The 23,646-nt window shown below is 45.5% G+C and overlaps 1 protein-coding gene across 20 annotated transcripts in view; it reads right to left on the bottom strand.

The window, feature by feature from the left end:
* LOC142074887 (transcription factor 4) overlaps positions 1–23,646 on the bottom strand; it is a 236,140-nt gene that overhangs the window by 87,700 nt on the left and 124,794 nt on the right. For 19 of the 20 annotated variants that reach the window (XM_075135834.1, XM_075135829.1, XM_075135827.1 and 16 more), the window contains 2 exons: positions 8,837–8,966; positions 8,337–8,386 (listed from right to left, as the gene is read on the bottom strand). In XM_075135834.1, coding sequence (XP_074991935.1) covers positions 8,337–8,386; positions 8,837–8,966 — 180 coding nt within the window. The remainder of the gene's footprint in view (positions 1–8,336; positions 8,387–8,836; positions 8,967–23,646) is intronic. The other variant, XM_075135823.1, reaches the window with a different exon arrangement.

Genomic DNA, 23,646 nt, shown 5'->3' with positions numbered 1-23,646 from the left:
CCTGCACTACCTGCAGTGCTCTGAAGAGGGAGTCTCTGCTCAAGCTAAACAAAAAACCCCCACTAATCCCACACCTCTGTTACCAGCTGCTAAGAATGGGCCAGAACTATTCAGGACTGGATTTTTTTTTTTTTTTTGAGTCCAAAATAGTTAAACGTTCAGAAGTGTGTGAGTTTTGCAGTAAAGGTTTTACCTTTAAATATAACGTATGGCCAAGGCCTAAGAAAAATACATGTATCGGACCATCCCTTCCAAATTGCTTTTTCATGTTGAAGATATCCTGACACAATTCATTAAAAACTAAAAACTAAGCCATTTTAATCTGCATTTTCTCTACCTTTTAATCTGTTTTAGAACACCACCACCACACCACCACAGCATTTTGTCTGCAAAATGACTTCTTAGTCCTTCAGATTCGGTGAGCGATTTCAGGTGCGGTTTGCAACAGACGCTCTTTTAACTGATCACCTCACCGGTGTACCGTAGATTTTATCATTTCCTTGGTTTGACTTCACTTGCTATGTGCGAAAGCTGCATTTCCAAATTTATTTGTTTACTTTGAAGCAAAAAGCAGAGCTTTGTTATAACTGAAAAAAAAGCAGTGCGGAGTTTAACAAGGTTCTCATTTGAACATGGAAAAACCCCAGATCATAATGCAGTATGATTTACCTGGCTGGCCAGAGGGGCGAGGAGGGATGCTAGCCAGGCTGCTTCCCGCGGGGCCGCCGGACGAAGGGGATCCTGTCAACGCGGTAACGCGGGGAGCGCGACAGCCCCGTCGCCGGCGGGAGCCCTGGGCAGCGCCGGGGACGCGCGGCCGCTGCGTGACTTGGACAAATGACTTGGGGAAAACGTACAGGCTGCTGCGAGGCAGGGGAAAGCCAAGTACCTACTGCAAGCGTGTTGCGGTGCATTACACAGGTCTGGTCTCACCTCTGTGGGCTCTCGGACCTCAGAAGTCACTGAATTATATTAAAATATTATGACAGAATTACAATATTAGTTCCTGTTACTCCCGCCTTAATCCAGCTCCTACCTCGCTCCCTCTCTCTTGACGCAAGTTGTCAGCAGGGTCCCAGTGAGCTCCCTCCGCGTTTTCACCCCATTTTACCCTGCTGTCCTTGGATGTGTATCTCCAGGCAGGTCAGTTCTGTCCCAAGGAGGCTTCGCCCCATGTCGCTGGTCGTCCAAGCCCCCCAGACCGGGATCCCCCCCCAGGCAGGCGCCGCACCGCTGCCCCAGTGCTGTTTGGCTGCTGAAGTGCTCCGGCACGTCTCCAGCAGGTAACAATCCACAACCCACCGCTGAGCCCCGGGAAGCTCCAGAGCACCCAACAGGTCCAGTGGGGAGAAGCGTCCCCAGAGACGCTGGCAGCAGCGACGACGTCGGCATCAGGACTGGCTGGTTTTCTGATACGGCAGGTGGCATAGGGAAAGTCGGGGACGTTGTATTTGTTTTGGAAAACTCCCGTTTAAGTTGGATGTTTGAAGGGAAATTCATACGGTTGCGTTTTTTCACTTGAGGTAGGAAGTCTGCAAAGTCTGCACAAAAAGCGCAAGCAGTGCTTCCTCACCTCCCAGCAAAATTATCAAGGCTTCTCCCATGGAAATCAGAATAAAGCTGTGGAAAAACTCCAGGTGGCATCCCAGTAGTATTTCTCTTTTCTTGATTTTTGGAACCAAGCAGGTGTTTCCTTAGGACATACAACTGAGTCATACATTTCCCTATGTCTGGCCAGCAAGGTCAGAGCTGGTGCGCTTGTAAATACACACAACAGCGAGTGCAGATAGACTTCTCCAGTCTAAGAGGGGACACCTTAAATTAAGATGAAAGAAAGAGGATCTTGCCATTAAAACTGAGGCTTGGGAGATTTTACCTGCCGATTCATCAACAAAATCAATTAATTTTTCAGTTCTGTTCTTTTAACACAACTGAGGTGATATTTGACTTCTCCCATTCTTTATTCTGGCTGTAACATCCTCCCCACAAGAACTCTCTCATTACCTACAGTCAGAATAACGTGCGGCACCAGTCCCGGCCATGGTTGCAATCCCGCTCTTGGTGCAGCCCAGCTCCTACTGCCAGACCCGGTTCCTTCACCCCGAGCCCACTCGCATCTATTTGAGGAATGAAGAGCGAAGTAAGCGCCACGGCCGGAGACGAAGCCCCTGGCAGAGGAGGGAGCTGAGCCCCAAGCCCCCTTCCCAAGCAGGAGGTCGCCCGTCTTCCGCAAGGGCTCCTACAGCTGCAGCTTCCAAGGAGATGGTTCAACCTGAGGAGCCATCACCTCCTCCTCTTTACTCCATTTTTAAGCTTTTTATTTATTTTAAAGCTGGTGGTTCTATTAAGAGTAAATTAACCTTGGAAACCAGAAAGACGTGACCGTGACCGCTGGCTGAAGCCATGGTCTCTGTCGCACTGAATGGCCACGCCAGGGCTAGGCCATGGCTGCTTTTACAGCCATGGCTTTTGCTCTCTTTCCATTTCACTGCAGCTGGTTTCGGGGACAAGGGACGCTTGGGGACACTCCACCTCTGCTCAAGGAGACATGAGAAAACAAGCACAGGGTGAACCACCTCGGTCAAGAGAGAGGTGTGAACGTGGGGCAGGGTTGTGGTGGGACAGCCTGGAGCTGCCGAGCATCGCCCTGCTGCTGCCCCTGCGGCGGCTGGCACGCAGGGTTCAGAGAAACCGGCGTTTCTCCGTACGGCTGGATGTACAGTTGTGGAACAAGAACTGCATCCTCGCCCGCCCAGGCTTTACTATCGGCAGGGTGCAAGCTGGAGTAACTCCGCCACCATCCTCCCGTTTTGCTAGATACTGACAGGACCTTACTGCAATGCGAACCCCCCACCCTTGAAGTGTCCTAAAACCAGCTCTGCATTAGCTCTGCTGTGCGCTGGTGGCGACGGAGCTATGGCAGCAACACCTGGGGTTTACAACTGCGACTTCACTCCAGACCACGCCAACACATCGCTGAGCTCCTTTAGATGCTCCTGCAGCAGAGGAGGCAGACTGGAGAGGCTGTTTCCACAAGGCCGCTGAACTGTGGGCGCTGCTGACACCCCCCAGCACCAGGACACGGGGACAACCCCCCGGTGCCTCTGACTCCGCACCCAGCTGCACCAGCCCGCAGAGCGCGGCGAGGTGGGTCCTCCCTGGGAAGGGGCTGCACCAAAGGCGCATGGTCGGGCATTCGAGACAGGCTGAAAGCTGCGTTTATCGGCACGGGTTGAGCGCCTGAACGCCTCTCTCCAGGGGCAGAGCAGGACGTGGGACTTCAGGGATTACAGCTCCCGGCTCTGCCACCAACGGGGATCAAACAACTGCAACCATCCACTCTTCCCTGGAGCTAAGGGAGCAGGAGGCCTTGGTGCAGTTGTAAAGGAAAAGAGTGTCCACAGAGAAGAAAAATGGAAAATGATTATATTGTGCCATAACGACTGTACTTGACTGCACGTTTGCTAGATGATAACAATACCAAAAGAAAAAGCACTCCGATGGAGGAAATGCATGAGCTGAGTAATTTCTTATATCCAGGCACGCTACTGGAAAGCTTGGCCACAAAGAAGAGCAACGTAAGATGCAGAAACCCTGCACACAGCCTTTGCTGGGCACAGCACCCATCTTCATGGGTGCACCCTTGCCCACGCAGGAGGCTCAAAGGCAACGTCACCGCTTGTGTTCCTCTGAGCTGCTCCTGCTTCTGTCCCAGTAACCCCTCCTTCTGCTAAAGCATGCAATCCTGCTCCAAGAAAGCCAAAGAAGCACTCATACCATGCCCGCAGATGATCAGCATCATAAGCTCTCCGTGAAGGCTTCATTTCTGAACTTTCTTTTTATCCTCAATATATTGCTTTGTATTACATGCGCTACCTGTTGGAAATCAACACCTGGGTGGACACCACTTCCCTGCCGCAGTGCCACTGTGGTGGACTTACTGAAGTCAGGATGACATAAGTTCCTGTAAAAACACCACTCAAACATGGCCTCTACAACCTAAGCCCTTCCCTCTTTGCTCACTTTCCCCCCCCAAAGACTTCCCATTCCATACCCCATTCCTCACGGACACTTCCAACCAAACATACCAGCGCAGCTGGCTCATTCCTGACTCTTACTGGTCAAGATAAGAAAGGCAGAAAATGTCTTAGCAAACACTTACTGTAAAAGGTCAATGTGATTAAACCATCAGCAGCCAAAATGGATGAAGGTTTCAGGTTAAAGATTGAAGAAGTAAAGCCTTAGGATGAAGTTAAGGGTGAGGAGGCGATTGTACAGAGGAGCCACCTGGATTGCACCATGCTAGGTGACAGCAGCATCCGACACTTGTACAGAACATTGCACCAAATGACTGCAAAGCCTCTCATGAAGTAGCTGTGACCATTACCCGGCAAAGGCACTCTGGCCTGCAGGTCCAAGCAACGTTCACGTGCCCCCGCATTTGGTGCTATATATACGCCCAGGTCAAACCTCGTCTGTGGGTAGGTGCCTACCGACCACGCCAGCCTAGGTACAAAACGTTACCACGTCATAGCTTGGTAAAGTTGCATAGGCACTCAACAAGGAAAACCAAGTTTTAACAGAAAAAACTCATTTTTGCCAATATAGGCATGCCCATATCTCACCTTCAGTCGGCTCAATCCAAAATCCCCTGACCCTCGCCACACCGCTCGAGTCGGAGCAGAGCTTAAGGACCACTTCATACTGGAGCTTATGAAGTGGTCCCAGCAAAACCCCTCGCCCCAAAGAGACTCTATAAAGTCTGTTAGGTCCAAGGAAGTACGTTAGGTTGCGTTATTTCACGGGCAGGAGCCGAGGACACGGAGAGACTGTGTGTGCCCAAGGAGCAGGCAGAGTTGGGGGGACCCAGCCCCCCGTCCCGCTGCCTGCAAAGGCAGATCACGCTGTGGGTGTGCAGACACGTTCAGGTTACAAAACCTGAAATTAGGGAGATCTCCTGAAACCTCAGAGATGAAGAAGCTCCACAAAGGACACTGTGAGCATGCTGGGCAGAGCCAATCTTAACGCACCCCACGGAAGAGCACCCCGAGCGCCCGCGGCGGTCGGACAGGCACCGGGGCAGGCAGGGAACGGGCTGCTTTGGCAGGGGACACAGCCGCCCCCGACTCAAGTCTTCGTTCAGACCAAGCTTCTGGAGTTCAACCCTTCAGTTCCAGCTCAGCTCCAGGCCTGTGTCCAGTTTATAACTGCTGTGATGAGCTGCGGCTGAGACCGGCCGCCGGGGTCCAGCTCAGGCAGGACCCTCACAGCCTGGCCCGGGATGCAGCCCCCCCACCCAGAGCACAGCTGGAAGAGTCTCGCCTTCTCGACCCCAAATTTAGCTCAAATCTTCATTATTTTTTAAACCCTGATTGTTTCCGTAGTTTAATTTACTTTGTTTTCCAAACTCGTAGCCATTTCTTATAATAAAGGGGAGCTGATACAACATATTTATTACCATTTATCATTGAAATTTTTATAAGACTACTTATGAATTAATCAACAATAACTGCTTTCACAAATGCTGCTGCATTAATCTCCATATCCACTGCATAAATCACATTGAGAACAAGTTAATATACATATTTTAAAAGAAATACAGCAATATTTCCACCCTATCAACTAAGTATATTATAATCTAGTTAGTCAATTTATAAATGCATATATTTCATTCAGCATCATAAATCCTGGCAGTTTAGTGTGACACAATCTATAACCTAAATATAATCTGACCTTTTATAAGATATTTGTTCTGTTTGAGACACACAGGTGCCTTTTCTAAAGCAGCATCATTTCTAATTAAATGTATGATTCATGATATATGAAGACAACAAGACCCAAATGCCTATCTGTATGTTCACTTAAAAAAGAATGTATTTCCTTCAGAACCATACTATTCTTGTATTCAACATTACTGGACTTGTATTTTAATTTATTCTTGGAGTACAGAGCTATGGGTGATTAAAATATTCAGGAATACCTTCTTATATTTTATTTTCTAATAAATTGTACAGCTCATTAAAATAATTTGAAGTATTTAAACTGCATATCCTACTTTGAGATAATTCGGCTTAAAAATAAAAATACTGTTAAAATAGTTGAGAGTATTGAGCTGTAGAAGTATCTGTTCTGTACAACAACTGTATTCACAAAAAATTAAAGGAAGCACACATTTGAGACTAATCTGCGACAAACATAAATTGCCTTTCATTCTTTCGAAGCAAGAAGCAATCCATAAAAAACTTTTGCAGCAGCTATAAATCCCTGCCCGTTGACATTTCCAACAGAAACGTTGCCACTCCTCCCCGCAGAGTGAGGGCAGATAGCAGGTACCACCTCACTGGAAGTGTCTTTCCTAACACCCACACAGAAGTATCCCTGGAAATGTCCCGAGATGGCCACCTGTCTACAGAGCAACATTTTAAATCGCAAAAAACGCAGGTTTGGGGTGGTTTTTTTTTTCCCCTGCAAATGACTAAACAAAAACCCAGCAGAATTCCTGAGCCATCACAATAATGCCGAACTCGCTGCCGGCTGGTGCCCGGAGCGTGCAGAACAGGGCGCTGCATCCTCCGCGCGGTGCCTCGCAGCGTGCCGGCGGCTCTGCGGTGCCACGGCACGCTCGGCTCCGCTCAGAGCCACCCTACTACCTACAGCCTTGCCTCCACCTGCAGGGAGCTGGGAGGGATATATCACGGGGAGTTGTCAGAAAAACTATTAAAAGCTAAAGTTCCATCTAAATTAAATCCACCTCTAACTTCAAGCATAACAGTGCTCATAAAAACCTCTGGGGAGGATATTAGCTATTGCTGTAAAGGAGTCCAATAAAAACCAAAACCAAAAAACACCTAGTGAAATAAATTTAAAATACACGTGTGGGAACTTATTTTTAATTAAAAAAAAATAGTATTAATACTGTACTGGAAACTTGCATTTGAGAATTCAACAACTTGCGAAAAAGATTTACGTCTGTATTTGTTTAATATTCTAAAGATTACAATAATCCGTGCGATTAAATTAGGATGTTCATATGTGTTTTTCTCTTTCAGATTAAAATTTTATTATTTATAAAGTGACCAGTAATGAAACTACTGTTCAGCACAGTCACTACAATAACTGAAGCTTTAAAAGTATGCTAGTTTGCAAACTGCAAATTTACTTGGATTTACGGTAAAAACATAAAACCCATCTGAGATTAACATGCCAATTTGTTATATATTCCACAAGATTGATTGCCACTCAGCTCCTCCTAATAACCAGATTTAGAGATAAAACAAATAGAGTTATCAGGTATGAAAGAGAACCCCTCTTGAGTGGTTTGGTTTCTGTTTGCAGATATTGATACAAAAATATGTACTATGTATTTTTAATGTAACGGTGGAGAAAAAATTCAAATAAAAATACTAGAATAAAATGCACTCTTTAGCCATACTACCCTGTATGCTGTATTTACTGAAATGTCGCATGATTTCTTTTAAAACTGCTATTTTACATATATTTTAATAGATTTAAAAGTAAATGCTCTCAAAAGATGTAATGCACCTTGGCGCAGCTTTTTCAGGAAAAAAAACCTGAATATTTTACACAATGATGAAAAAGTGAAAACTAATAGAATAATTATTTGGATCACGAAACAAAGGACTTGACCGAACCAAAGAGAAGCACCAACTTCTGACTGCACGATGCACGGATTTCACGATAAACACTGAAAAATGCGATGCTGGATGGCATCTGTAACCCTCCTTACAAAGAGGTATCCGGGACATTCTTTCAAACATCGGGGAAAACCCCGGGGAATCACCAGCTCTGGCGTTAGTGCTTGAGCAACCCACAATGCCTCTGGCAGCAGCTGGATCCCAGCGGTTGACACCTGGGCTCGCCCCCAGCCAGCTCCTGCTGCAGGTACCGCAGCTCGGAGACCGCACGTGAAAATGAGGATGCGCGCCCCGCATCCGGGCTGAGACCCACGGAAATTTCTCATAAATCCTCTCCGCGCTTCTCTTTGAACATGCAAATCCATAAATCATCATCAGCCCGACAAAGAAGCTAACCGGCACGTGGAAGGGATGCTCGCCCCGCGCAGGTACGCGCCGCCCGCGCCCGCGGCAGCTCTTTAGCGTCCGCCGCTGAAAATCCACATGAGCAGCACACGCTCGTCCCCACCGTGCAATTAATCACTTCCAAGTCGGGACGAGCGACGAGGTTTTTTAACTCTCCTTACCTTGTCCTCAGCCCTTAGCGCCAAGCGCTCTGCGAGCCCGGGCTCGTTTCTATCTGCCTGCAACCGAACAAAGCCACCGCGATCACAAGCAAGCGAGCAGACGAGCGGTACTTACTGAGGATGGCAAACCTGGAGGAACTTTTCGAACTTTCTTTGTTTGTACTTCTGAAAAAAGACAAAACGGTGTCTTCATAAGACAGGCTCTTTTTTTTTTTTTTTTCCCCCACCGAGATTTTCCACAGACCCAGCTGCTAATCGCCCTGCCCGCCGTCTCACGCCAGGCTTGCAGCAGTTTTGGTAACACCGAGTGGATGCCACTGCTCTTAAGTCTGACAGTAAAATGCTGGAAAATTGTTCATATTTTGATCTCGAGTGTTAGGGCCTTTGTTTTCGCCTTACACGGATGTGCTTTGAAAAAGCGATTTTTTAAGGCTCCTTGCATGCTCGACAAAGAGGAGCACTCAGCTAACGTTAAACAAACCCCTCCGAGAGTCCTGGCGGCGTACGCGTACGCTCTGCCACTTACTGTATTTATTTCAAAGTATTGCTAAACAGGACGAAACTCCGATTATTTGTTGAAATGGAAAAAAAAAGGTTGAACACAAAGTCACTCACCCATAGAGGTGCTGTGGAGAGGCCTCCGCCGGGGGTTATTGCTAGAATACTGATAGTACTGGGAGCCAGGCTTAGTGGGGGAGAGCGCTCCTGGGTTGCCAATATCCATGTCACCTCCAAGGAGACTTTGCTAAAAGATTAAAAATATATACGTGTGTGCGCGTGCATGTTAAAGCCGACTTTCCTCATCATTAGCTATTTCTCATTCCTAAAAATAACACAGCAAAGAAACCTTCACAAGCAACTGAAACACGGAAACAAGAACCTGCCAAAATTTTAAAGGAGACATTACAAAAATTTCCAATTGAGCATCTTTTCCTTTACTAGGTAAACACGAAGTAATTAATTTAAAATACGATTATTTACATTCAAAGGAGACTTATTGCCTAGTTATTCAAATGCAATCAGTGTTTTAAAAACTTTTGGAGCTCTGTTAATATATTTGAAGGTAATTTAGTTTCTTCACTGCAAACAAGATAGTTAAGTGCACGGATTTAACAATAATAAAACTTAAAAAAAAAATCCTGCTGTTGATAGAGCGCTTGGTTCAGTGTGCATGAAACAGCTTCATTGTCTATCCCCGTGCAAGGAAAAATTAATATCTGTGAATGAAATATATCAGATTTTGCAATATAAAAATCTGCACAGCAGGCTGTACATAATATGTGATTAAAACGTGAAAATAAAATTATCCATTATTAATATTTTTTGCAATGCGATCAGAAAAAAAAAGCACCTCAGAAAACCAAAAACAATTAACGCTATTGTATAGCAGCAGCAGTAGCAGCAGCAAAGGACTTTCAATATATCCATTTTATGCCTGTACCATTAACTAACAAGATGCATCCTAGTAAACGCAACATTTTCTCAGCTACGGAAGGACTATGCTTTTCATACAACAGCAGAAAACATTATCTGACCCACGCTATAAGAAAAATTATAGATCTTTAAGAAACTATGACAGAAGAACAATTTCCTGAGTAATGTTCTATTTGCTATAAACTACGTTGAAACTTACCCATAATATATAAATCCCCTGATTATACTCTGCATTGAACACATTGTTCTTTTAATTATTCTGATACGCAATAAAACAGGTGTAGATACTACCATTTATATTAAGAACAAATTTACCATTTAATAAAGAAATTTTAAAATTAAGTACCAAAAATCTAACTTTATCGTTACTTGTAATCAACTTTTACTGACTGAACTAATTACTGTACTTGATAAAGTACAGAATGTGTTTTCCCTAATCTAAATTCTAATCACCATGTCACTCACAACAGACTTAGTAATGCTTCACTAACACACTATTCACATGCAAAATACTCTAAATAGGCCAATTATGACTCTGCCCCTGTTCCCTGGTTAACCCGCTGAGAACTGAAAAATTTCACAAGGCAGTCACCAACTAAAACAAAGGCTCCTTGTTTTAAATTAAGACAGTCTTTTTGATTCCTAAATAGCTCAACAAAGTGGCATGTCTTCTGCTGAAAGCAGTTGGTCAAATATGACCCATGAGCTGGAAAATCAGAAATTAAAACATCCTTACTCCTTGACTATACTTCTAAAAACATTTAAAGATAACTTTTGATTCTAGAAAACTATATTCCTCTTTTTCCCAGAGAGGCTAAATGAGAATCGCTGATGAGGGATGGACAAATGGGCTCCGACTGATTGGGGCTGAAGCCCTTTCTTGGTGTGCAGCCTAGCATCTGCCTTTACAGACCTCGCAGAGACGTAAGGATATAAAAATGCCAGTCAGAAGGCGCTTTTTGCTAATATCTTTACGTTCAGCTAATGTCTAATATACACCTGCAATGACTATGCTCCTTTTAATAAACAACACCTGCACCGGCAAAAATGGTTGCAAGTCTATTGCATAATGGCAGAGAAATAGATGCAAAAACTCTCGGGGAAAAAGGGTTATCGATTCATTGTGAATACCCTCTGAAAATAAACGCAATTTTATTGAATGTCTTGCAGCATTTCAGAATGAAATCGCGCTAACCACAGAAATTCTCTTCAGTCATATATTTTTATCACGTATACGTTTTAACATAAAGACAGACCTGCTAAATCTGTGCATGGTTTATCCATATGTCGGGTAGTCTGAAAGACTTAGAGCCATCAGCTGTATAAATTCCTATACCCAGCCTACTAGATTTCATTTGACTTAAAAAAACCAAACGTATATAAGACAGCGTTTGCAAACTATTTTAGATTAAACAAGATTCACTTTAGGAGCATAAAACATACACACACCCTATGTTGTTTTTGTTTTTTCATCCAAACATTTTTCTCTATAAAAAGGTGCAGAGGTTTCTACAGAAAAGAAATCCCAAACTTGTATTATTATATTAGAAGGAAACGTATGTACCAGGCTTAAAGGCTGCCCCTGGTTTCGTTAGCGACTGAACGCTTCTCTTTGCCACCAGTTGCACTTTCTAACCACTGTTCGCTGCTCCTGACCCAGTGGGAGCTGCGGGGTCTGGGTGACCCCCGGCGCCGCGCCCGAGGCCCCCGCCCGGGAGAGCGGGCAGAGCTCTGCAGGGCTCGCTGTCCCTGCGGGGGCTCCCACCAGGAGCGGGTGCCCTGCTGCTGGGTGCCCGCGGAAGCCTTGCGTGCAAAGTCCGCTCCTAATTAATGCTGCCTAGCTCACCATCAACAAATTCAACCCAAGTGCTATGCTATAAACAGCTTTTTTCTACAGCAAAGATTAATTTCCTTAGAAAAACACATCTCAAAAATTTTCACCACAACTGTCACAGACTCATTTCTTCACTCTCTTAGAGAAAAAAACCACAAATAACCCAAACCAGAGCAAAGCCCCCTCCTTTGTCTCCTACGGGACACAGACATTCCTACAAGGTATAAAAGAGGTGGGTTTGTGCATTACGGGGACCTCACCGAGCACTCCGGGGAGGAAAAGTGAGATAAAAATATATATGTAGTTATTCCGAGATGCTTGTAAAAGGAACAATGGGCATTTATTACTGTTCAGCCTACATGTCACACTGCTAATGGCCTGCAACAAAGAGAGAGATAAAACGTTTACAAACCACAATGCCATCGATTACACAGCCTTTGGAGCTCGCATTTGCTCCAAATTGGATCTTAGAAACGCAATGAATTATTAGGCATCAAAGTTAATATCTACCACTAAGAAATGATGAGCTTAAAAGCCAAGTGTTACATTTGTCAAACTCCTCTCCAGTCTTTAGCTAGGGGCGTAAGGTGCATATATGTTCTGTACACTGGAAGCGGGATATCTTTGGGTGCAAGCAGGGCAGCAGGCAGGACGCAAGACCTCGCAAATCCTTAGGCTCATCGGGATACATCCTGCAGGCACATCCTTGCATTCTGGCATACGCTGTACGAACCACTCCAGCCTCACAGACCCATGCAGTTTGCAGCCTATTTGTTTTACAATAAACAAAGCTAATAATATATTGAATTTGCCAGTTGAAGTTAGAGTTTGAGCTAAAAACAATCACAGAAGAAAAAAAGAAGCAACAGAGCAAAATCCATTTTCACACTGAGCCATGCAGCTGTATTTTTTATCAATTGCAATGTTTTTGCTTTTCCTGTTGTTACACACAATCCTGTCTTCTTTCTAGCAATTTGTAAAATAAGTCACCGACTAGTGAATCCTGCCTCCAAAATCTGAGTAACTAGACAAAGAATTAAAGCTGGGTAGGGAAAAAATATGCACATACTATGACAACGTAATATCCATATGTGTATGATATTACCCCTCCTAGAAAAAACAAACGTTCCCATTGCAAACCTGAAGTTTTGCTTTTCAGATGAGAATCACGTGAATTTCACTTAAATATTTGTTTCAGACCTAATAGGTAGGAAATACATTTACAAAAAGATGTTTTATTTTTCCTTTGTTACAGAAACAGGTGAGATTAGAGTATGACAGAGTGTTGCATTTTACTAGCAGAACGTTAATTCAGATTAAAGGCAAACGGCCTTGAAGTCTGTAACGCGAAAGCCTCTGAAAACACTGATCAGGGCAAAATACCTCAGGAAAAGGCCTTTTTTTTTGCCGACAACCTGGATATATTTTTTTTTGACATCTTCGCGCGACACCGCGATCCAGTATCAAACACAACATCATGGGGACGTTGCAGGCAAGAGAAAAATGGGCTTAGATGAAAACAGATTAAGCTCCTTTTCTGAACGATTGCCAAGTGTTTGTGGGTCGCGCTCACGTTTGAGTACTCCTGCGCGCACAGCTGCAGTCCTGCGCGCCGCTCCCAACCTGCGTGATGTATAGCGACTGCGGGACATATGTTCCCCTCGCCTCGGAGAAGCCTCGCGCGGACACGATTGGAGGCAAACCGCCGCATTGCACGCGGCCGCACCCCTGGTTCCTCCCAGCCCTCTCCCACCCGGTGCAGTACGGAGGCTTCTCCCTCGCGGTGGGAGAGGGTGAGGAGCGGGGACGAAGGCTGAGACCGCCAGGGTCCTCGGCACCTGCAGTATAGTCAGCAAACCAGCGGCAGGGAGCGGAGCGGCATCGCGCCCGGGGCCAGGCGGAGCGGGGACAGGCACCCTCGGCTGGCGAAGCGGCCGGAGTGCCAAGGGCGCGGGGTGCCCCTCCGGACAGCGCCGCGGGGCTCTCGGCGAGCCCGACTCTGCCTCTGCGCGCCCAGAGGCGCTGCGGGGCAGACCCGCGGGCCGACATGAATGCGGGCACCCATCCATATTTTATACAACTTTATCAGCTAGCTTGCCCAAAATACATCATTTTAAACGCAAGTCCTTTTTTGCAATAAATTTCACATGTATGATGAGAATTCATGCTCTTTATCTAAAAAAAACGGAGTGTCCTGCTATTTTTCACGATGTTGCACCATTTTGTAAATTAAAATTCCTTATGCTTTCAAAGATCAAAGCTTGTTTGCTTGCTTTATTCGCGTTTAGGCCTTCCTGGCTCTCCCCGCGAGCACCACGTCCCTGCATTGTTCCCTCTGCTCTGGCACCGACGTCTCCGTGGGCCGGGAAAGTAGGTCAGGGAGGCTGTGGTCCCGCAGCCCCCGCGCCTCCCCGGGGAGCCCCCGGCCGGCACCGAGCTCCCGCAACCGCCCGCAGCCCTGCAGCTCCCGCTCTGCTGGGGTACCCAACCATCGGGGGCCTTCCGTGCAATTTAATTATGTTTTTTTCCAGAAAAAAGAGCAGAAAGGAAGGTGTACTGTGACCTTCCTCAACACTAAAAACTTAACGTGTGCTGTGCACGTACCCAACACAGCAATTCGTGATGCTGGACCTAAAACGCTGGGTCACAGCAAGCAGGGTCCTCCGCGCTCGGTAGCGACTGACGTCCTCCTGCCAAATACCTGCTCTTCTATGGCTTCTAAACCATCCCCATGTGACTTTTCAACATCTATTCTGTTGCAAATTCGCAAGCAAAACGACTTGAATTTGCTGAAATCGCATCTAATTTATGCTAAAATAGGAAGTAATTTTTTTCAGGTTTTTTTTTTTTAATATAACAAATTTCTAACTGCAACTGTCCTGTTTTCCTTTCCTTTAGCAAAATCACAGGATTATATCTCATCATCCAGATTTCAGCTGCTCTTACGTGCTCTATCCTCAGTTTATGAATTTTCACTTAAGTCAAGTTAACTAAGTCATGCCGCATACACATCTGAATCATTTCTTGGTTATTTCCTTCTGTGATTTCAATCCTCTGTTTTTAATCAAATTATGAAACTAAATTTCCACTTATCATGTGACTATCAGGGCATCTGTTCATAATCTGTCCAATTCCTACAAATACTCCTTTCTTTGGCTTTTGGAAATTTGGCAGCTCTCTGTAAAATCTTCTGTGTGTCATTTACGTCCAGTATTTCTCTCTAATGCCAAGTGTAAATTGCAACCCATTGATGGCAAACACAGAGAAACAATTTCCCTGGGTTTTGCTGAGTGTGTTTTCAAGCTAAGGTACTGTTTTCCTTTTTTATTTAACCAACCATAATTCTTAAAATTATTTGCAGAAAAATTTTGACTTTTAGAGAACAAAGAACTTCTCTCACAGAGATTCAATTTTTCAGAGATTTCTTTTTTTCAAGAACAGTCACATGTATGAAGTGAGAGAAATTTTAGTATGTTTATTTTATTTTCTCTATCTGATGGCAAATAACCTTTTGTTTCATTTCTTCTGCCTTCTAGGGCAGCACCTTCAGATAGCTGTGCACAGTGTTCAGCAGTTTTCTTTTGACTTTGACCTTTTCCATTAAAAAATGCTTGCAGGTATTATCAAATAATTTTTCATGTTCAACCAACCCTTGTGCATTAATGTCATCAGTATTAGTTCTCTAGGTTTTTTTAATTTTTTCACTATCTCTTCCTCTGCATAATTTAAAATTGCTCTTTAAGTTTAAACCTTTCTGGAGTAATTTTTCCCAGTTGTGCTTTTTGAGCATTGACTATAATATCAGCACAACAACAGCAATTTTCAGAGTTCATTTACTGGTTTTCAGCAGCATTTCACGGGCACAGAGTGCTCTTAAATATGGCTGAGGTTCAACCACCTCTGGCCAGCGAGGATTTCAGATTTGTTCCTCTGCTCATTTTCCTCATCTACTTCAGGTGAGCAGGAGAAAAAATCATTTGTAACTTCTTACCTAATTTTTCCCACATTTACTCTTGGTGTTTGCTTGCTTCTTCCCATCCCTTCATTCACCATTAGGCATGATGACTCAGATTATTATACTGCTGCTTGATTATCACTAAAGGTTAGTTACTTGTTTGCATTAACGATCCCATTTACAGTGAATGATTTCACCATCAATTGCACAGTCTTTGCTGTTTTTCTAAAGCTTTAGTATAATGAAAATATTTCATTTCCTAGTATACGGGAAAAATGCATAAGTGCCTCAACTGAACAAAAATTTCAAAGGGAAGAAGGGACTTTCTCCTCCATTAAGCAGTTTTTTAAAAACAATCTTTGCTCAATTTATGATTTTCTGCTGTACAGTTTACGCTTGAATCCTCGGAGCTGGAAATACCTCCTTTACTACAGGTCAACTGAAAATCCTAGTGCTTTCACTGCTGCAAAGAGCAGCAAAACACGGTGTAATATATGCTGGTATTTGATGTGTAATGTATACGTAGGGATGCATACCCGCAGACCCCTACCTATATGAAATAGGGCGTCCCATACACCCTCCTGACCGCTCCGGACGCTAACAACCCAACAACTCGCCAGCCCCAGCCGCATGCTCCGCGCCCGGCCCAGCGCCGCCGCCGCCTCCGCTCCAGCCTCTCCCCGCTCCCGCCCCGGCAAAGCGCCACCCGGCTCCTTTGTGCTCGCTCGCAGGCAGCGATAAGGACGTCCTCTCTGCTTTGTTATTAATCGTTTAGAATATAGTCTTCATTTGCACGCTGAAATTGAGCCAGATGATTATAGTGTTTAAAAACACATGCTTAAATACAGGTAATACTCATATAAATACGAGCCGCTGAGTGACAAACACAAAAAGGGGAAAGTCCTCGTGGTGACTGGGGAAGGGGGACGGGTGGGGAACGTGCCATCGCATTCACCCTCGAAGGGCCTCAAAACACCCGTAAAAACTAACAAAGCTGCTGGGTTTCCTGCCGCCCAGGAGGGCTGGCATTTGGGGAGGGTGGCTGGGGAAGATGAGACCGAGCGATCGAAGGGACTTTGGTCAAAGCCCAGTGTTTTACGGTTAGAAAGTTCTCCCGTGCTGCTAACTGTGCCCACGAAAAGGGCTGGGTTTGGGTTCCAGTCGTTTTTGCAACGTCCCGATATTGCAGACGGCCGAGGCGCAACGCAGTACCAGCTCCAATACTCGGGCGGCTGAAGCTGCTCCGCGTGGCTCCCAGCGAGGATTATCCCCGCGCCGGGGCTGCCCTGCTCCAGCCGCTGCACCCTGCTCCGGGGGTGGCTCCGGGCACCGGGGCCGTCTGGATTAAACACCAGCGTCGGCACCTGCAGCCCTCCTCTGCGAGGGGAAGGTACCCGAGGTGTTGCGGGCCCCCCGATTTGTACCAGCGCTATGTCGGAAAGGAACCGCACGGAGCCGAGAAGGTGAAGGAAAGGGCCCTGCATAAAAGCCCATTACTGGGAAAATTCACCCCAGAATGATCTGCGGTCAGTTGAACATCACGAGAATCCGGTGCCTTGGACCTTGACGGTGCCGCCATGTCTTTGCATACCGCGACACTGCGATAACATTTAAAAGACTTTGCAGTCAAGAAAATGAAGCAAGCTTAGAGCAACTGTAGTTATTCGGTTTGTACAAAAACATGGAGCCAGTTTGGCTTAACGGGAGTATTATCTGAAGCACATTGGTAGAGTCATTTTCCAGGGCAGAAGATTTGGTATGGAATTAAACAGCCCTCAGTTTAGCCCAGGATAAATCCTCTGAAGTCACCGGGGGCCTCCTGGGTGTTAGTGAGGGAAGAATTTGGCCCATGGACAGCAGCTGGATTTTCGGGGATTGCTGAATACAGCGAAGCGTTGCCTGCAGTATTTTTACAGAGCGCCACAGCGCTCTGGAAAACAGGCTTGCCACATCATCAGAGTTCAGCTCATCTACATCTCTTCCAAATTTATCAAAAAGTCCCTCCATACCTATTCCACTCAAAAATGCAAGCTAAATGCACATGGTAAGACGCTTCCGGTATGAAAAAGTGCACAATATCAGAATATTAATGTATGGTAAAAAAAGGGCACCATGAAATCTTATGTAGGGCTGAATAATAAGCAGATAAACCCGGTATTTGTCAGTATATATATATGTAGGAACCGCTCACTAAATTATGAAACACATGTCCTGGTACCTCTGTTTTTCACAGTACCTCCCAGTACACAAAAATCTGTATTTCCATGCAACACTGAAGTTCAGAACATCTATAAGTGCCCACTTTTTCAAACATCTCCAATCCTATACCATCTGGTAGGTATCAGCATTGCGGTCACTTATGGGGGGGGATGGATAGGAGACAGCGAGGATTAATGACATGCAGAAATGAATGCTGCGCAGAGAACAACATTTTTGCGCTATTTTTCCCTGAGAAAAATACTGAAGACTTGCTGGCGAGAGCTGCTTCGTTGGGCTCTGCTTTCTTTCAGTTCAAGTAAGCGCTTCAACATGATTCAGTGAGGATGTCCTACCACTACTTGCTTCAAAATGTTCCTCTCTGGCGAATTATTACAAACCCTAAAAAAAGACCTGTTAACCTAACAAGTATCATCACTCTTCCCTGTGTAAGCATTAGACTACAAAGAGCTTACAACAAAAATCCTGGCTCAAGTTGTCTCAGGGTAAAATATCCTGACATGCCTCAGTCTTAAAAAGGTGTTTCGTGGCTGAATTCCCATTTTTAATGATATAATTATTGTTTTCCCTTTGAATATGAGAACACAGGAAAGGCTTACAGAAGTTCAAATGCATGGGAAACAGCATTTTTCTGAAATTATGTTAGTAATATTTTTAACCAAAGAAAAGTTACCGTAAAGACATCTGAGAGACCAAAGAAACTTCCTGTCCAAAAAAAAACCAAAACCCATGCTAAATACTTTAAGTGCCCCAGAGGATTTTTTTTTTTAACTTCTTACTATTCATCAGCCTGAAAGATAAACAACAGCCTCCCCCTTTTTGACGGGGAAGCAAGATCTTCTAGGGAAAAAAAAGTCATTATCCTCAGCGTAAAAGCCGTTTGCGTGTCCTCAAATGATCTAGCGTCACACAAGGCCGGTGGCTAACGTGGATCTGCGTCACACAGGTTTGGAAAGGATGCCTCGTTAGGTAAAGCTCACACATTTCTGTGAAAGAGCATGCGCCTGCTCTGGGGTAAGGAGCAGAGAAGTGAAACCTCAGCCACTCGCTGCAAAGGAAGCGGAGGGAAGAAGTGGGACTTGAAGCTAACGGTACGCAAGAACTGGAAATAAATCACGCTTGCGCGCCCGAGGCAGCGGCACGCCGCGACCCGGCAGAGCCAAGGCGGGCGCCCAGCGGAGGAGGAACCCCCGTGCCCGGCCAGCCCCGACCCACCGTCCGCAGCCCTTCCAACTCCCCGGGACATAGGAACACGAAAGCTGAAGAAAGGACGGACGTGTTCCCACTCGAATGAGACAGCAACTGAAAAAATCAGGTTCTTTCCAGCAGATCAGCAACGAGCTTCCTAGGACCTAAGTAAACGAATAGATAGGAACGATGAAAGACATGACACTGGTGTACGTTGCCATCATTTTGTTGGGAAAGGACTATTAAAAATTTAAACTTGAGCAGTTTGAGTATCAAAATCGTGTTTCATGTTACAGGAGCCTTATCTTTTCAGTGTTATAAAGTCACATTTATTTTTTACAGAACCATGTTATGCAAATATGCCTAAAACCAACTAATGACACTTGTGGTATTTAAAATAGGATCTTTCTTTCTTCCTCTACTTTAAATTTCCCTCTGCTACTCGCAATCTTTTTCCACACAGCTGAAGTACGTGCTCTTCAATGGAAACTGATATATTCTAACACAGCATATAGCTGAGGCTGAATAAAGTGCAACGGCATAGTAAAGTCTGCAAAGTTTAGGTCACCTTGCGCTTAAGACAGGACAAAAAATTAGAGTCACCCTACAACAACACAACATTGGCAAATTCAGCTGCTATGAGAAATTGGAAGGGGAAAAAAGCACCTTTTTATGCTGACACAGGTAAAAATATAACAAGCTGGTATTTCAGTGAGTCAGAGCGGAGCGTGCCGCCCCAGCCCGCTCCAGCTCGCCGTGCTGCAAACTGCCTCCCAGTTAGGTCAGCACCGCAGGGGGAAAAAACCAATGCTTTTAAGCAAAAACGAAGACCGCATGTGTTCAATGAATAGCTGAAGCACAAAACGCTGCAGCTGCATCCATGTTGGCGCAGCGTGCACCAGGAGCCGGGTGCATCCCCGGCCGCAGCGGCAGGGAGGCAGGGAGGTGAGGTTTCATTGCCTGGAGCGTTAAGATCACTGGGTGGCTGCTTCACCCCTGCCAGGCACTGCCCCGGCTCCACACCTTCGCGTTTCTGGTCTATGTCTCTCTTCAGGATTGTCTCCTTAGTACGCAGCGCCCACCCAACGCCTGCCCGTGCCCGCGCACCCCGAGGTGCGGGAGTGCAGGGATTACCGCAGCACTTTCCTGCGCTCACCGGGAGTACACCTGGGATTTCCTACTGCAGGTAGAGATGTATTGCAAATATAGTAACCCAAGTATTCTTACGCGTGAAGAAAAACAGTCAGCAACACTTCGCCCTTACGGTACAATTTTCATCTGTGCGCGTCATCTCTATTATAGAAATTAAAGCAGATGTATCTAGTGACCGGCCTAAATTCAGGGAGGACCAATCTGTCTGTAAATAGAGGCACGCTCACTTATTTCAAAAGATACGGTGCTTGATTCGGTCTAAAAGGCTGTGCAGGCCCTTATTCCAGTTAATCTCGCCTACTGGGCTCCCACAGAGGTGGTCTTTCAGGTGCTGGGGAAGAGCAGACCCTCTACGCACCCCGCTCGCTGTCCAAGCGGTGCGTTTCCTCCCTCCTTTTTGCACGGCAAAGGCCAGGAGGACCTTGGCTATTGCAGAGGCAACGGTTTATCTTGCCTAGAGATAGGCAGCAAGTTGCTCTCGCTGCAGAGCAGCTTTGCTCCCACCCTGCGATCCCGCCGGTTCCAGGGAAACCAGCACCAGTCATCCAGTCCAAGGAAGTGCCCGCGTGCGTTGGTGCCAATTTAAATAAGCCAGTATGGGACTGCATGGGGACTTGCCTCCCTCTGGGTCTTCTCTTATGTCTCCTTTACATAGTCCTTTACCCCAGCTTGCACTCACGGCACTAACACAAGATACAGCAACGCTTTCATAGCCAAAAGGTGCAGAAAAGAGCTGGCGTGCAGCAGAGCTCCGCAGGGATGGTACCATCACTTCAGAATAATACTAGGGACAAAAGTTGTCACAAAATGCGTAATTAGTTTATCTGAAAGAATTTTTTTTTTTTAAATAAATCAAAGCCACTATGCTGAATTACTCTACAGAAAAGAAATACCAGGCTGAACACAAGTACAGAGGAGAGCCAAGTTTCAGAGATACTGCTTTGTTCTTGATTTTACTTAACGTCCCATGCAAATACATACAGCATATCTTAGAGCAATTGAATTGATAAAGGAATGAAGCAGAAAAAAAAGCAAAGAGCCAGAAGTTACATGGCAAAATCTGTAAAACCACATAACTTCAAAATAAGATTCTAGTAACTGGAAAACTAAATGATACTGGCACAGCATCGTTGTTCTCCTATTGAGACACAGCAGCAAGAGTACATGAGGAAGAAGACTCCTTCATCCTTGCTGGGCTACTTAAAAATATGCAGCAAAAGGTGTCTCTTCCTATTGTACATTTGCAATTCCAAAACTGTCTGTGCTGCCCTACACGTGTACGATCACGTCAAATCTATCGTTACGATATCAGGATGTGCCATGTGCCCATAAAATATGACAAGCAGTAGAAATTTCCATATGTGACTCCAGTATCTCACGCCCGGGGATGAAGAAGGATATAGCTGCTACAGCACTCTGCCGATGCTGCCAGAAGAGCAGAGGGGTGACTTGCACTAACTGCAAATGTGGCTTCTCACAAGTCTTCCAAAGCTGGGCTAGGAATCAATCATTTTGCAAAGCCTGTCCAAGACTGGTCATCGTGGAATAAAACTTCTAAAAATGATTGATTTAAACTGGAAATACATATTAAAGAGAAAATAGTAAGGATTCATGGAAAATTATCACTCTTCCACATCCAAGGTTTAAAAGGAGGGGAGCGGTGAACCAGGATGCAACTACTCAGTAGTGTTTGGGACAACAGTCACTGAAAGGGCATTAGAAAAAGGCAGAGGAGCTCTGTTCCCAGCAAGACGTAGGCAGAGGGCGACTCTTCTCACGAAACCTTTGTCTGAGGTTCTTAAAATTTTACTTTTCAGGACCAAGGCGGCAAGCAGGATTTTCAAACTGTGGCAACAACCTATTTCGTATCTTCTTGTTCACAACAGATACATTAAAGACGAGGTCGGGAAGCTGCAGTAGCCCATCACTCCTTCCGTGGCATGGGGAAGACACGACAGTAAGGCGCCATGAATCAATGGGCAGCTTCTTCCTAATTTTCTCTGTAGATGGCTATAATATGCTGGGCAGTTAATTGCCATTTTTGCATTACATGAAATAATAAAAATGTAAGTCTCCCCAAAACCTGGATTTGTGACAGTGCCTTGTTATCCAATGTAAAGGTAACACTGTATATTATAGTGTATGTAAAAACAGAGACAGAGAAATACCCAAGTGAGTTATATTTCAGTGATACAGTTGGTTTTTATTAGGCTTTATATGCATTTTTCCCCAGACACTTTTGAAAGACAAGGATGTGGGAAATATCTGTAATTCTAACTGTAGTATAGCCTATATCTTGACTATTTAAAAAAAATGTTTTCTCCTGACAGTCAACCAGGATCCATTTTCAAAGAAAGAAAGGAGTTTAAAAAAAAAAAAAAGACAGACCTATAAACATGCAGACAGATGGCTATATTCTGTCATTAACTTCAAAACGAAATAAAAATATTAACTTCTCCATTGTTGCTAAACATACTGCAGCAAGACTTGAATGCCTGGCAGACACGCACCTCATCTGCTGCAAAGGCATAAAGAAATACCTGGCTCCTGTGTTATTATTATTTATTAAGCACCAACAATGCGTTCGGCACTTTTCAAAGCCAGAGGGGAGGGAAAAAAATGCTTTAAAAATGCTGCTCCCAAGCGGAATAAGGCTGAGAAGGCAGGACAGAGCAGGATGGCTGCACGGGGGAAGCACAGGCTGCAACCGAACGAAATGCACATTTTAGAGGCGAGGAAGGGCTCCAGCCCTGCTCCTCCACCTGCCGGGGACACATCCAGCCCCTGACACAGAGCCCTCGCCCTCTAACCAGAGCCGTCGTTACACCAGCCACAGACTGCAGCAAAACACAAGTCAGTTATGGGGAAAAAAAGCTACGAAAGGGGAACAATGAAAATCAAGCAAAACAGGAAAGGGGAAGCGAGAAAGACACACCACAAGGCATTGCTGAGTCGTTGGCTGATGGCCCCCAGTCTACAGATGTGGAGTCCTAACTTAGGCATCGCTGCACTGAAAACGTGGGTTTCTGCTCCCGAGCGGAGGATTAGGGGGGATGATTCAGCTAACCCAGCTGCGGGAGCCGCTCACCGCACGAGAGCCGCCCTGCGCGCCCGTGCCGGCCCGGCCAGAGCCGCTGGGCACCGCCACCCCGGGGGACCTCTCGCAGGGAACCGGGGCTCCGGTCCTCCTCTGGGAACAGCTACACAGCTCTCAGGGGAGCCCTTCGGGTAATTGGGGAGGCACCTAACGGCCAGATGCACCGCAGGTGGGACTCAGGGACCCAAATCCTGATGCACCTGGAACGCACTGCGCTTTGTTACCCCACAGAAGTATTTTAATGCTGAATTAAAACAAGCTGGAAAAGCGTCTTCAGATGGGCGAAGACGAAGAATTAGAAAAGAAGTAGGGAATGCTCCATGACAACTCTACAGCCATTTGATGTTGCTTGTGTGCTTGAGGTATCAGAGGGTTTTCTTTTTTTAGGCAGGCTGATAGCAGAACTTAGTCATTGTTTTTAATTATTCCATACATAAATAGCTGGTAGGACTCATATCCTCATACATTCCCTGAAATCTCTACTTGTCAAAAGTAATTGCTCCTTTTTTAAGCCAAGAAGCAAAGAAATAAATCACACAATAATAGAA

The sequence above is a fragment of the Calonectris borealis genome, chromosome W, assembly GCF_964195595.1.
Source record: "Calonectris borealis chromosome W, bCalBor7.hap1.2, whole genome shotgun sequence".
NCBI classification, from domain to species: Eukaryota; Metazoa; Chordata; class Aves; order Procellariiformes; family Procellariidae; genus Calonectris; species Calonectris borealis.
The sequence above is the reverse complement of the archived record's forward strand: the minus strand, read 5'-3'. Positions and strand labels throughout refer to the sequence as shown.